General features: G+C 33.9%; 1 protein-coding gene and 1 long non-coding RNA gene across 3 annotated transcripts; one reads left to right on the forward strand and one right to left on the reverse strand.

Annotated features, from left to right (window-relative positions):
- Positions 1–8,486: 8,486 nt before the first annotated feature.
- Positions 8,487–10,039, reverse strand: LOC140743141 (uncharacterized). Of its 2 annotated transcripts, XR_012102390.1 has the most exons (4): positions 9,803–10,039; positions 9,481–9,566; positions 8,902–8,995; positions 8,487–8,666 (listed from the first exon to the last, which is right to left on the reverse strand). It is a non-coding gene; the product is annotated as an uncharacterized LOC140743141 (long non-coding RNA). The 2 variants fall into 2 exon arrangements; XR_012102389.1 differs by having other exon boundaries at positions 8,487–8,995.
- A 690-nt stretch (positions 10,040–10,729) lies between these two features.
- On the forward strand, positions 10,730–13,513 carry LOC140743142 (uncharacterized). Its single transcript, XM_073074200.1, has 4 exons — positions 10,730–10,824; positions 11,353–11,556; positions 12,125–12,307; positions 13,157–13,513. Exons 1-4 carry the CDS (start codon positions 10,731–10,733, stop codon positions 13,342–13,344), a joined length of 669 nt encoding a protein of 222 aa, XP_072930301.1. The 5' UTR covers position 10,730; the 3' UTR covers positions 13,345–13,513.
- Positions 13,514–14,434: the final 921 nt, after the last annotated feature.

Below are 14,434 nucleotides of genomic sequence, written 5' to 3' on the forward strand. Positions count from 1 at the left end.
TGAGTTTGGTACCGCTTTAAGCACTTGTAATTTAGTATTAGTAGACTTAATAACTTATTTATATATTATACTTGTATACTTAAAATATTTAATGGTAAATATATAATTTTATTTCATCGTAGAGTTATTTCTAGTGTGAAGCAGTTTCTTAGAACTAACTTTTCGGTGGAAAGGTGTAGACGCCGGTTGCCTTACTTTTGTGGCCACCATTTTAGTCATCAGAAATCAAGTCATTTAGTCACAACAAATCTTTGTTCAGCTTCAGATGGCAACCCTGTTCTATATGGAGTCAGCAGTTGGCAGTGGCCACTATCAGGTAGACGGCATGCTCGTCCAATCTTACAAAAAAATCATGTGTAAACCCATTTGCTACTTTATTAAATTCCAAAATAGTGTGTGGATTTCAATATTAAGAAGCTAGTATCGTTCTAGTATAATTTATCATAGGTATATTTTATGTTAGTGGTCGAATAAGTGAAAAGCCGGCTAGTCATATGTTTGCGTACCGACCCACAACCCCATTTTCAATTCTAGTCGCGGCTCGCTCGTCAACATCTCATTTATTTACGAGATTTGCCCCCAAATTCTTCAGCTGGTGCCTACTTTCATAACGTGTAATATAAGTATGTTACATTAAATATACGAAATAGTTGTTTTTTCGATTTTAATAAGTAGGCACTTGAAGAAATAATCGCATGAAAATTAAAATCATTACGAGTCTTTGTACTTATTACGGATAATCTAATCATACGTTACTGTTTCGTAGTTAGACATACTTATATTAAAATCCTCTAGATGCTTAAAGCAGCTTAATAAATTTTATTTTGGACAAAAATGAAGCGTATTTTATGGTCAATTTAAAAAAGTGTACGTACATGTGCATTTAACTTTATTTAACAGTGTTTGTACAATGATCAATAAATACTAAACATATTTTCATCGTTCGTAGACTTTAGGTATTTCATATTTAATAGCTTAATTACGCAAACTACTTCAACATTCCATTTAATCACATAATAATTTTTTTTTTAGTTTTTAAATAGTGTAAAATAAAAAGCAGACAAAACTTAAGAAGAAATTATGATATTTTTTGTTACAAGGATATCCCATCGTTATCTATTTCAAATCACGCGATAATCTGTTAGCGCAGATAGAGCGAGCGGCTCTACGAACACCGTAGCCGCGTAGCTCCGCGCACCAGCTGCGTGCAAATTGCTTAGACTCGATAATGGCGTTTTCAATTTGCGAGGATTTGCAACGCAAGCTCCGTGCTGACGTTTGGACCCTTTATATATCCGCAACTTTAATCTTTCCCGAATTTTCCCTAAATGTGTACTATTGCAAGAAATGATTTGTTATAATGTCGGTGGTATAAAAATATATACATATGTAAACATGTCACATTAGGGCATATGAATATACTCGCAATTCGACGGAAACATTTTCCTGTAAAACACGTTGATACGGATAATCCGAGCGCGACATAACAGAGATTGTATTACGGCAATAAGTCCGCCTCGGAGCCCGATAAACGGAAGCTTAATCCTGCCAAGATTTTTTCACACGTCCCCCGCGAGGCGGGAGTGCCGTTGCCTTCGGGAAAACTAATAAAGAAACCATCTCGTAGCCAGCTGAAGCTTGAAATGTATTTTTTATATAATTTACCACGAATTGATTGTACGTGAAACATCTGAATCTCTCTAGGGATAAAGTATAAGGTTAAGACGAACATTTAGCATGCATAGTCATTTTTTGTTAGTATGTTAAGTACCTATTAGAAATATTTTTGTTTGAACTTATTTGCTTACGTAGACAAGGGCAAAACTATAAGTTTAGAGTTGTAAACACGTAGCGCGACGTGTCGACATGACGGCGGGTGGTGGTCACGCACTAATTACGCCGTCACGTGTCACGGGCGCAAAACACGTCGACACCCCTAAGTGTTGGCCATATTTGCTATCGATATTTTTTAGTATATGGGGTATAACAAAAAGATAGCAAAGTCTTTTAATTTTAAAAGACTTTGCTATCTTTTTGTCAAGACACTAAAAACACATTTAAAAATAAATACGAACTGTTCCGTTATTATCGTCAATTTAATTTTGAAATGATATAAACTTTTCCTAAATCTTACAAATACAGTTACGTCCTCTATTATAAGTTTACTAATCTTTGTAATGTAATCAAAATATTAGGTAGAAATAATTTAAGTTATGGACGTACCCAAATTGTTTTGGTAAAAAGGAATATGTTTGCGCACTTACTTTTTAAATACCTGGAGTAAATACAATTCATTACCTCAAATATACTTGAAAATAATAACAAGTCTTAGGCCAATATAACTAATCAGAATGCAATCTACATCCATAGTATCCACCAGAGTCGTTTAAGCAATGGTAAAGAAGTAGGTATACATTTTATTTTTATGACGTACCAAGTATTCGAGTGAATGTGTGGAACATCCCTACAAAGCATAGTGTGGACGTCGCGGTTAGAGGCGAATGTCCGTTCCGATATGGCTGGGCATGTTGCAAAAACCCCCGGCAAAACGTGGCACACCAATGCCTATCTGCTACACTACTCGACCGCAAACTGCATCCGACGTTGCACTCGTGTACAACTACGCAATTAGTTGCGGCGGACAAACAAAAACAGCTTTATGGTTCATATTTCACAACAATTTTACACGCAGCACCGCATTTTCGGTGAACACGTTACCGAAATATATTGTACTCGGTATTACCGCTGACACATTTCGTTTTGTTCGAATCATTTTTCGGTGTCGGCGTTCGGCTCATATTAAAAATGATTTTTTTCCTTGTTTGCTTTAAATTTAAGTATCAATGGATAATAAAGCAGGTCACTCCGTTGCCATCGTCCACCTACTATTGTCCCACTGCTGGGCACAGACCTGCCAGATAAATCTAAAGACGCTCTACCGCTATATTGTAATACAGTAAGTATGGAATTGCAATATTTGCATGACATAAAAAGTATCATAGTCATTATTAGGAAGAATAATATTAGCAAATGAACAAAACTTTTAAAGAGTAAGGTTTAATTCCAATCATTTCTGTGTTTGTGGGCGGACGAGGGCGGGCTCGGAGAACGTCGCTTTGAGTCTCACTTCAAATTGCATTACAGTTGGCGTGAAACGAGGGCCTCAATAACCTTTTTCCTTTGCGCTCCGTGCAACTGTCGTTTTTATTTGATAGCACTTGTTTGTAGGTAATTACAGTTGGGGCTCCGTACGTACCTACTATATTTGTTTCACATTTACTCTACTTATCCTAGCTGTACAATTTATTTTATGTCGAGTGGAGTAGAGACGAGATTAACGCATGAAAAACTTTTCTCCTCATTTAGACATAATAAATGAAATATTTCAATTAAACGAGGGTGCATCCTTGTTGAATACAAATATGCATGGGTATTTAACAAATGTGTATTATTTAGCTATATAAGAGTATGGTGTCATATTTTTCTTGCGCTGTTAATTGCACTGACAGCTGATTGTAGAATTAATCTACTTTAACGTACGTCATGATTAATTTGAAAGCATCTGACGATTTGGGACGGACTGATTCAATTATGTCACGTTTGGAGTACAGTCGTCCAGGCGAAAGATAGGGAAAAACGGAAAAATGTCGGCATGAGATCGTGCTGACGATAAGTGGATGACTTCTCGCATGGCTTGCCCTCAAAGGGCGGTAAGTGAAGCGCGAATCGCTCGACCCGACCGCGTAACACTCGACTAGTAGCCAAACGTTCATGATATTCAATAACGATTTTAACTCCATGACTTTAGATATTAATTTCATGTTCACAAACCTTTATTATACCACGTGGATTTTTAATCAATTCAAACATTTGTGGCAACAATAATGAATAACTGTAATGAAAATGAAAGTATTGTTACGGTTTGCTATCGATTTTAGTACGGATGTATGACATATCCCTATGAACTTACAAAGTCATGTGCGTATTTAAGTTAATTATATACTCGTGTAAGTGGTGAAGGAAAATTTACTGTTCCTAATTTTTAAAAAAGTTAGCGGTTAGCTAAGGTTATACCTTAATCAACTAAGGTGTTTAGACCTTTGAGAAGGGACCTGTACCCAACAGGACAGTAATGAGTTGACGACGACTACGACAACGAAATATATATGCTATTAAAACTTATAACGTTTTTTACGATATAACAGTACTTTTCACGTGGATAGCGTTTAAACTTCGGAATGATCCCCCGTACGATCAACTTAACCCGGCGGCAGTAAAGCAAATCCTTTCTAAATTGCGTGTCGGGTGTTCACACGTTGGCCCGATATGTCGTTTGTCGATATTTTAAAAGAACGCGAGCTTCGCACGACATAAAAGAGATAGGAGAGTTAGGACTTAGTATCCATTTGCCGAAATTGGTCTCGTTCAAGATAACAACAAGTTTTCGCACCCTCGCTACTAAATGTGCAATTCATACTCGTGTAAACATGTGTGGATATTTAAAACTGTGCCTTATCGTGACAAAAATAAATACTACTTTAGGAGATTTCATGATTTTTAGAATATGTTACTTGTGATTTTTATTCCTATCATTGGACACCGCGAAAAAATGTGGTTTCTTCATTGTTCGCCTATGAAATTTATAATATGATGCACATATCTGTCCATAGTACTATGAGTAATATTTAAGAATACGATGTAGAATATAGGTAAAAATAAACGTACATTATAAATAAATAATTAGGTTAAGACTTTGTTCGATTCTTGTACCTATACTTCAAACTGTACCTATATATATAAATAAGAGAAAAAAAAATTGTTTCTTGTCTTCTTGATATTATTTTTGCTTTAATGTTAGGTATCTATTATTATTATTAAACCTTTTTAACAAATTGTATGTATTTTAGGTGAATTTCGATCACTATGCGAACATTAGGAGCGAATGTATTTAAATTACTTTACATGCGAGTTTTAGATTAGTTTCATGTGAGCGAACAAAGAAAACTATCCCGGCTCTCAGCCCCGTATGCATTCTTCCTCGGATATTGTAGTCAAAGCACAAAAGTCTTTCGCCGTTACAGCAAGTTTTATCTTATTTTAATGTGTTCTTTTGTTTCTTTGTTTTAATAATGTTTGTTTTCGTTTATATAACTTTTAAATGTTTTTTGTAATGCGATTAAAGTAAAAAACCGTCGACATCTGCAACCAATTCCATACTAATAAAATAAAATGATTTCTTGTTCCAATTTGAAATTTTTATTATTCCCGCGGATAATACAACTCAAATATCAATAGCGTTATTTTTTATGCTAACTAATACAATCGTACCAGCCAGTGACTATATAAATGGACAGTATGGACACTTATTATTATAAACATAACACATCATGAAAATAACAAAAAATAGTAAATTAATATAATATTACTTATAATTAAATAATTTGAATGCGTTTTAAACAATAGAACTGTGGTTTTACCTGAATCCCACGTCGCGTCTTTTTTATTTTAAACAAAACGTCAAATTATTAAGTAAGTACACAGACCTGTATCTAAAATACAGGTATCTAAAATACAGGTCTGTGAGTAAGTGCCTAATACGTAATAAAATATGTACGTATATAAATCACTTATCCAGAATAAAACGCATAATATGAAATATCTACTATCATTTTTCATATCGTTCAAACTCGTGTATTGAATGTTATCATACAATAAAAAATGGAATTCGCAATAAACATGTAATACAGACTTTTACGTATAATTTCAACCCTCGGGGCGTCTTGCCCGCTCCTATAACTGTCATCTTGTCAAACTACACAGTGTTCGGCAAATCCCCGCATTTCCATACACCCATATTTTACGGCTCACCAGAGAAAATAAATAACAACGATAATATAAATATGAGCGTTTTCTGAACCTTTAAGTCGGGTGGTATTTACATATCAGTTGTTGACAGAAAAAATCCCTAATACGATTTAATGCGAGACGATGCCAGTATAGGGTTAGGTATTAATGTATTGTATCACGATATTTCTGGAAAGATGCGATTTATAGATCTGGTTTTTGCTAGCACATAGGCATAGAATTAAATACTATTCATTTGAGTATGACTGGTATCGATAGATACGAGCTGCTTATTTGTAATTATCGTTTAAAATTACAATAATTTATGAACATTAAAAAAAAAGAAAAAAAAACTAAAAGTATCATCTCTATTTTTATCATGCGTAATAGCAAGATGGCGACCATCAGTGAATCAGCTGTTTAGTCAACTGCTTAGTATCTTTATTGTGACGGTTTAACTTAGTTCAGTGTTAACTATCACTAAAATATGTAACGTTTTTAAATTTCCTTTAATTAATGTAGGTAAGTACAAACATAGCTACGTTTCTATTATATAAAATATAAATAGTTAAATTATATAAAAATACAAATAATTAGGTAGTTATGCGAGTTGGTAGGCAGGTAAACAATAAATTGAGTATAAACAATATAAAAATCTATGTCTATGTCTGTGAATGTAAATGAAGCCTAAGAAGGAACTTACAATTGTACGAAGCATGTGCTGGCAATGGTATCCCACTCTGCTTTATATTTCTTTGTAGTCTCAAGTGTCTCAACCAAATTTCAAGTTTTGCTGCCGGTGTCATATTCTTATAGCGACAAAGATTTTTGAAGTGAAAAGTTTTTTAGTGGCGTTGTGCACTTTTTGGCTTGATCTTGACACGTGGCTTGATCGCAAATTCGTAAGATGACAAAGCAAACTGCAAAAGTCAAGATGTCATCCGGTGTCAGCATAGAAAAATTATGTAAATGGGTGTTATTCAAGTTATGTTTCGAAAGTTTTCACTTCTGCCTGCACTCTCGAAATGCAATCCGTTGACTTTTTTTAACACGCTTTTATTAGCTTGGGTTGTATGTATGTATGTATGTATGTATGTATGTATGTATGTATGTATGTACGGAATCTTTGAACCCGATTTCTATCCACTTTGAACGTTCAGTTTAATTGAAAATTTTGAACAATTATCAAAAACCGATGACAATACACGATTTTAATAATTTTGTACCATTGTCCTTATCAACATCCAACATTAACGATTTCGAGGCGAGAAAAAGCGCCTTAGGGAAAGTTCAGGCAAAGGTACTAGATTGATTTTTAGTTTTGAAAAATAATAATGTTATTTCCCTATAACTCAAATGTACTGAAACATATCTATAATGCCATCTTGTAGAATGATTTTTAGGATTCCGCACTCAAAGGGTAAAACGAAACCCTCCGATGTCTGTTCGTGGGTCACAGGGCTTTATCTCTTAAACCGTAATAGATAGACACTTGATTTTTTTACAGACGATGCATAATGATAGTCGCTATAACAACAAATACTAAAAAAATAATAAAATAAATATAGTTCAAAAAACTAAAAAACACGCTTTTATGATAAACTCAACTTAAAAAAGTAGAAATAAAGCGTGTTTTTTAGTTTTTTGTTGAACTATATTTATTCTCGATCCACAGTCACAACTAATGTAGTCTACGAAATCTTTCTCAACACCACTCTCACGAATAAAATGTATATTGAGACCGTCGCATGCCTATATTTCGGATGCGAGGCAAGTACCTTTATCTAACCACGACTAGTTCCACTGACACGGTCCGGCACTATAATCTGGCTGACGCGATGACTGCTCGCAATTTTTTTTCTAACAAACAAGAAGGTAGATACAAGTACCCATGTATTCAGTTTCCGAATAACGTAAGCACAATAGCCTACATTATGACCTACGGTCAAAATTAGGTAATTCCTACTTCCTGTCTTATGATTAACAAAAGGCGTAAATTTTCCTCTCACATTTAAAGGTAGTTCTTAGGTAATATATCTAACGCCTATGGATATTATAATTTATATAATTTATAATCAATAACAGGCCATTAGGAGATCTCACAATTTCTATGGGACAGCAATAGCTTGTATGGAATATTTCGTTGTTTCTTTTGATGAGCCAGTTGACTTTCTGGCTTAGATATTAGATTATTATTTTGTTGAATAAAATGGCGTATGGGCGTTTCTGTGTATTTTCCGCTGGGCGGGGTTAAAGAGAAAAATCACCGCCTTTTAGTACGCCACGCCCACACCGTCTCGCTTTTCCTCAGAATCCATTTCACCGTTCTGCCTTTATTACTTATGCCACATTATACAGATGTGTTTGGATTATTACGAAATTAGTAGCATGGAGAAAATCACATCGTGAGGCTAAATAACGTGCGATTATGCATTGTACTCACACCAACCACATTATTAATTGAAAAATTGTTTTTTTGGATATTTCAAGAGTACGTACTCTGATTTGGAAATGAAGCCTATTGTGAAGAACTAAGTTAGTTTATTTCAGTGTATTTTAATTCAACATATATAAAATAGACGCCAATCATTGGCGAACACTGACGGTATCTCTTAAGTACTACTTATAGAGAGAAACTGCAATTAGACATAATCAATATAATTATGTAACAAAAGTTCTTATTATCCCGAACTAGGTATAAGAACAAATATTTTGTAAAACCTTTTCTAATAGAGTTATTTACATACGTGTTACACGTTTCTAAATGAAGTATGTAGCTACGTCGACCGTTGACATCAGTATAAGTAGCCGGTAACGGCTGCCTAATTAAAAGTAAATAGGTAGGTATATGTCTTATTGAAACAATAATCGTAAAATACACCCACCACCCGTTAAGAACTCTAACTAACGTTACGTTTAAAAAGGTAAAGCATTATTATTATTGAATGTCGCAGTGGTAGTTCGTTCTGGAATGAGGCATGTTGTATTCTACTTTTAATTAATATTAGAATTCAATTACCACCCAGCATTGGATAGATTTATTATTTAATAACATACCATTTGCGTAGACAACTGCTACCTCATAAATTGCCTTTTTAAGATTACTCAACTTCTACTTAAAATTCGAACAGGTACAGTCGAGATAGGCACTCTGTAAAGATAGAAATCTCACTCTCACTTAAAAGTGCTAAAAAAATATTGAGTAAAATATTCAATATTCTTCTTCATATTTAATTTCTTTAAAAATGAAATAAGAATGATTGTACCCTACTACTATAGGTATATTTTAATATATTATTTGTAAGTATTGGTAAAACTTATTCTTATAATTAGAAACGATTAGTTATCTTAAACTTACATTTCTTGTATGAAACGTATATTTTTTCCATTAGTTAATTTCATATAATATAATACTATTCTGAAAGGCATTACGTTCTAAGAATAAATTACCATTAGGTATTTGTTAGATAAATTAATAAGTAGGAAGAAAGGTAGGTATAAGTAATTCTTGGAATTCTACATACTCGTTTTATTTAAGAATATGGATATAATAATACTTGATGTATTTTTACTTTATATCAAAAGCCTAAATCCGAAAAGATAATTTAAATATTTGTATTAATAATCTTTGCCTACCTGTCATTACGTTGTGTGGTATTGGACATAACACAGCAGCTTAGAACTTTTCTTAGCTTTAACTTCATGTACGGTATTTAGAACATCTGTGTAACAAAAGCAATATTATTAAATAAAATAAATGTCGCGTACGAAAAATATTAAATTACATTTTCATATTATTCGGTATTTTTCAGTTTATAGAAGGAATAAACGTCACAATACATAGGTAGGACATAAAAGTTGCCAATAACTTATTAACACATTAATTAAAATATTACGTGACATAAAATACTTAAAAATATCTTTAAAATGTAAAGAAAATTATCTTGTTTTTTCTTGCCTGTGCAGATAATCATATCGTGAGCTTATTGTTCAGATGGACGAGTCATTGTTAGTGTCAACAACGCATCTTTCCCCGGATTGGATGATGTGTATATTAGAGGACTCGGAGGTTGAAGGTACTCGTATGCATCGTATAATATAATTATTTAATTCTTTTTCCCTTACTATATTTTGTTTAAACTGATTTAATTTTTAAATTATGGATTGATTGACATCAAGTGTCATTTAATGACAGAATGAGATTCTCTATAAATTATATAACAATCCCTATGGCCACACAGATGATACAGATACACGAGAAAAATGGAAGACCAGGAACGTTTATAGATGATGTATAAGAATGAAAATACTATTTTAACGTGGCATCATTTCCTGTCTATTTTTTGGTCGAGTTTGTCCACTGATTTACTACGGTCTAATTTGCCATATTTATTTATTCATTTTTGGATTGTAGCAGCAATTATTTATAGATGTAGCGCTCCTGCGACTAGCAGCAGCTAGCGGTATTCGATTACCTTACCGAATTTGAGGAGCGCAGTATTTATGTTTTACAAATAAATACTGCGCTCCTTTTCTCGGTAGTCAAAAGTAACCAAACAGAGATATTATAAACGACCCTAATCGTATTAATCTGAATATCTTATTTTAACAGTGTTATTTTTCTACTTTAGTTACTAGGAGCTAAACGATAAAACATCTACCGATGAAAACGAGAAACGATTCTATTTTACACTCTTAAATAAGGAAACGCTTTTAGCCGTTTGAGCTACTAGTGTTTAACGAGGCATCACATGTGATGTCATTTATCAATTCACGGGAACTATTTAAATATGTGCTGTGTTGTCTTAATTTCAATTAAAAATGTTGCAGCTTCGCTGTCACAGATGCGGTTACTACGGGAAGAGGGACGGTGGAGTGTGTGGGAGATGTGTGCATGGTTCGGTTGCAAGAAGCACGGCGTGCCCGGACAGGCGTGCCGGCTGTTCGAACGCTACTTGTTTAGTGTGCTACATAACTGTGGTAATCGACATGTCTTACACAATTAATAATTAATCTATCTTATTTTTGCCAAAGACGTATAATTAACCATTTCTAGTATTTAGGTAATTCATATTTTCACCGACACACGAGGAGGGCTTTTTTATTACCTATTTCTAAAATCTGAGGTTTATAAAGGGCCTATAGTGTCCATACAGTAAAAAATAATATTTAAGTAATTGGGTTTTATAGTGATATCAGTCATCAACAACCCATTACTATCCCTTTATGATTTTTTTTTTATAAATCTCTCAGGTACGCAGGTTTCCTCACGATGTTTTCCTTTACCGTTTAGCAAGTGATAATTGATTCCTAATACGCGCATAACTTTGAAAAATCAGAGTTGCGTGCCTGAGATTTGAACTCAGACCCCTCGATCCAGAGGCCGAGTTTCTTAACCACTAGGCTATCACTGCTTATATAGTGATATTGGTATATGTCGAATATATGTTATCACGATAATATAAAGTACATTCACATATGAACGATATATTCTAATCGTTGTTACAGTTGAGCGCGGAGACGATTTCCGCCGGTGCTTGTTGGCTGAGGTACCAATACTTATAGCGTCCTGTATTTCTTTATCAGCTAAGATGAGCAACTCGGCTTTAATGCTCCACCCCAAAGTAATCAAGATAATTTTGTTATGCAAAAATATTAGAACTACGATAGACGAAATCATAGCGACGGAATTCAAAGTATTCAGGATACTGGGTAAATACTCGTATATAATAAAATTGTATGTGTAGTAGTCGTATTAGTATATTTTATATAGTAAATATATAAAGTTATACATACGAGTAAGTTATATTTGCAGTAGTTTTATTAGTATATCGAGTCCAGCAGATGTCATTAATCTTATAATGAGAAATACTACAATCTTAAAGTTGAATTAAACTAAGTATTCACAAGACGCATTTGTAAGAATATAGTACAGTGATTTCTGCAGTGGAATATTTAATACATCATTTGTAAAGCATCTATAAACATCTGTAAAGCATCCATGATATTTTTGTATAGTATGTTCATTCAACTGACATCTTCAACCCTGTGTTGCACAGGCAGTGTTTGGTGTGCCACTAGGTAAGTACCAACGTAGCAGGCTTTAAATGAAAAAGACGAGGCAAGGTACTTTTGTCACCGCAGACGAATTAGGTAGGTGCTAAATTGTCAATCTTGCGTTCTTTCCCTTCGTTTTTTATAAAAAATCTATAAGATCTATACATTTAGAATTTACAAAGTTGTTTGAAGTAATGTCTAGATGTAGTTTTATGTCCCGTAGATTTTCGTGTACCTATGTGGACGAGCGTGGAAGTTGGGGAGATGTTGGCCGTGAAAGCGGGCTTTCCGGTCACAATGTTAGAGCGCGTCGCCTTGGTGGTCGACGTGGCTGAATTCCATCGCAATATTATCGACAGAAAAGTTAAGCATGCCGCCTACGGAAAGGAGCAGCTGTCTTCGTTAGGTAATCATTGCATGCTTTTATATTGCACTACGTACGTACAAGTGTGACTAAAGAGTAGAATAGACCCCGCGGTGGAAGGAACGAAATGACCTAAAGCAGCTGGTTAAACCGATGTAATTACAGGGCTAAAGACCGGTTTCTACAGCGTATCGTAGGGAAAAGTATATATGAATGCATATTGAATAAACTAGGTAATTCGATTTGGTCAGATTTTACACAGGCTTGTGTTCCTGTTCACAAGGAGATCGAGCAGGAATAACAAAATTTTGTTTTTAGTCTTGTACTAATCTCCAATGAAATGAAATAATGTAGGACTTGTCGGAAAAAAGGAAAGTGTAAATAGAATAAACATGTAATAAAATAAAATGGTTATGGTTCAATTAGTGCGAACAAAAAAAACATTCGATATGGTTTTATCTAGAAAAAGTTTTTATAACATCTGGATAACGATTTTTTAACGTCGAAGTACTGAGTCGAAGTCGTTTTAAGTACTTCGACTCACATCTCCCCGATAAGTCTGTGATTTCGATTGTGAACTTGCATCTCACGTTACATACAAAGGTAAGCAATTCAGATATAAATGCTCGCTCCCCGTGAACAATGACGAACCCAATCCTATGTAACAACAAACACACACACAGGTGACAGTGAAGGCTCATAGTGGAGCTAACAACAATTTTGACTTAGAATAAGATGTGACAAAATAAACTTTACATAAAAAAAGGAACGGACGATCAGTCTGTGGAGTGTACTTTATTATATAAGAAAAAAAAACAACAACAAACACAGGGCTTGTAGAAGAATGTTAGAACTGCTCTCTAAATTACAATAGTGATTCTATCCTCACAGGTATTAGCAGGGTGCTTTCATTGCACCTGACTGCGGGCGCGGTGGCCGCCACGGCGCGGCTCGGCCACTACGACGAGCCTGAGGGCGTGCGGCTACTGGCACAACTCACTAAGGCGCCTCCATTATACATTGAATGTATACAGGACATAATATGCGCTGAGATACTCTCACCGCAAAGCCCAATTTAACTATGAAGTCCGGCCGTTTTACGGCGTTTGCGAACTAACTTAACTTTTAAAATGTGAAATTGGATGCAAGTTACATTTAATGTAAGAAAGAAAATATTTAGTTCTATTCTATTGTACCTAGTACTTATCTATAATGATATTATAATAATGGGTCAATTGTTTACTCATATGTAAGCGGTCATATCCTAATGGAAATGGGCTCCTTATTTGACTTTTCAAAATACCAATAATATTTTTATTATAACAAATAATCATGTTTTTATTTCTCTGTCGGTCATACCATTTAAGCACAGTTTACACAAATGATAATGATAATGGTTTAAAATTATATGTTTTAAATATACATAACTATACGTATATACATAAATACAACATATATCTTAAAATACTAAAAAAGTTTGGAAAATCCAAAAGTGCACGACTCATAGCATGCTCATTTAATTATGAAATATAAAAAAATAAAAAAAATAAAAAACAGCTGTACTAGGAAAGTGATGCACAGGCGCCCCTGGTGGAATAAAATGTACATAATATCTATAGATATAGATATATCATGTTAATTTTACATGGATATATATAGATATACAGTCTTGTAGTTTTCGTTTTTTATTAATTGCAATTAAACGACACTGAATTAATTAATCATTCGCATTCAGTGACCTACAATCGTCGATTAGAATTAAAAAAAAAAAATTAACTCTAATGATGGATTTTTTCACAAGTTACAGTGTTTTCAGGTTTCACACATGACGGACAGGAAAATTTTTTGACCTATTTTGGTGTTTTTTCCAATTCTATTGCAGTAAATCAATTTTTAAAAAGTATAGAATTAATCTCCATTAAATTATCTCGACGATAGTATACAAAATATCTTGATTCCGTGAACTATTAAGGCTATAATAATAAAAATAGCCGCCATAATGAAGCGAAAAAAATTTTTCGATCGTAAAGCACTCTCTGATGCTTCGCATCATGAGTCGTGCAATACTTTATCTGTTACCGATTTCTTATGTTTTAATTGAAAATAGGAAGAAAAAAATGCTAATAAACTTAGCAATTGTTAATTATTACGATAAATGGAGATCCGAAT

Source organism: Epargyreus clarus, unplaced genomic scaffold, assembly GCF_041222505.1.
Source record: "Epargyreus clarus isolate Ecla_fem2 unplaced genomic scaffold, WU_Ecla_fem_2.2 ptg000007l, whole genome shotgun sequence".
NCBI classification, from domain to species: Eukaryota; Metazoa; Arthropoda; class Insecta; order Lepidoptera; family Hesperiidae; genus Epargyreus; species Epargyreus clarus.

What these genes read in the sequence shown, in the direction of transcription:
- LOC140743142 (XM_073074200.1), top strand. Translation starts at nt 10,731, where the DNA reads ATGTGTGCATGGTTCGGTTGCAAGAAGCACGGCGTGCCCGGACAGGCG. An exon ending in TAGTGTGCTACATAACTGTG is followed by an intron (nt 10,825 to 11,352) that starts GTAATCGACATG and finishes TCGTTGTTACAG; the next exon opens with TTGAGCGCGGAGACGATTTC. An exon ending in CAAAGTATTCAGGATACTGG is followed by an intron (nt 11,557 to 12,124) that starts GTAAATACTCGT and finishes TATGTCCCGTAG; the next exon opens with ATTTTCGTGTACCTATGTGG.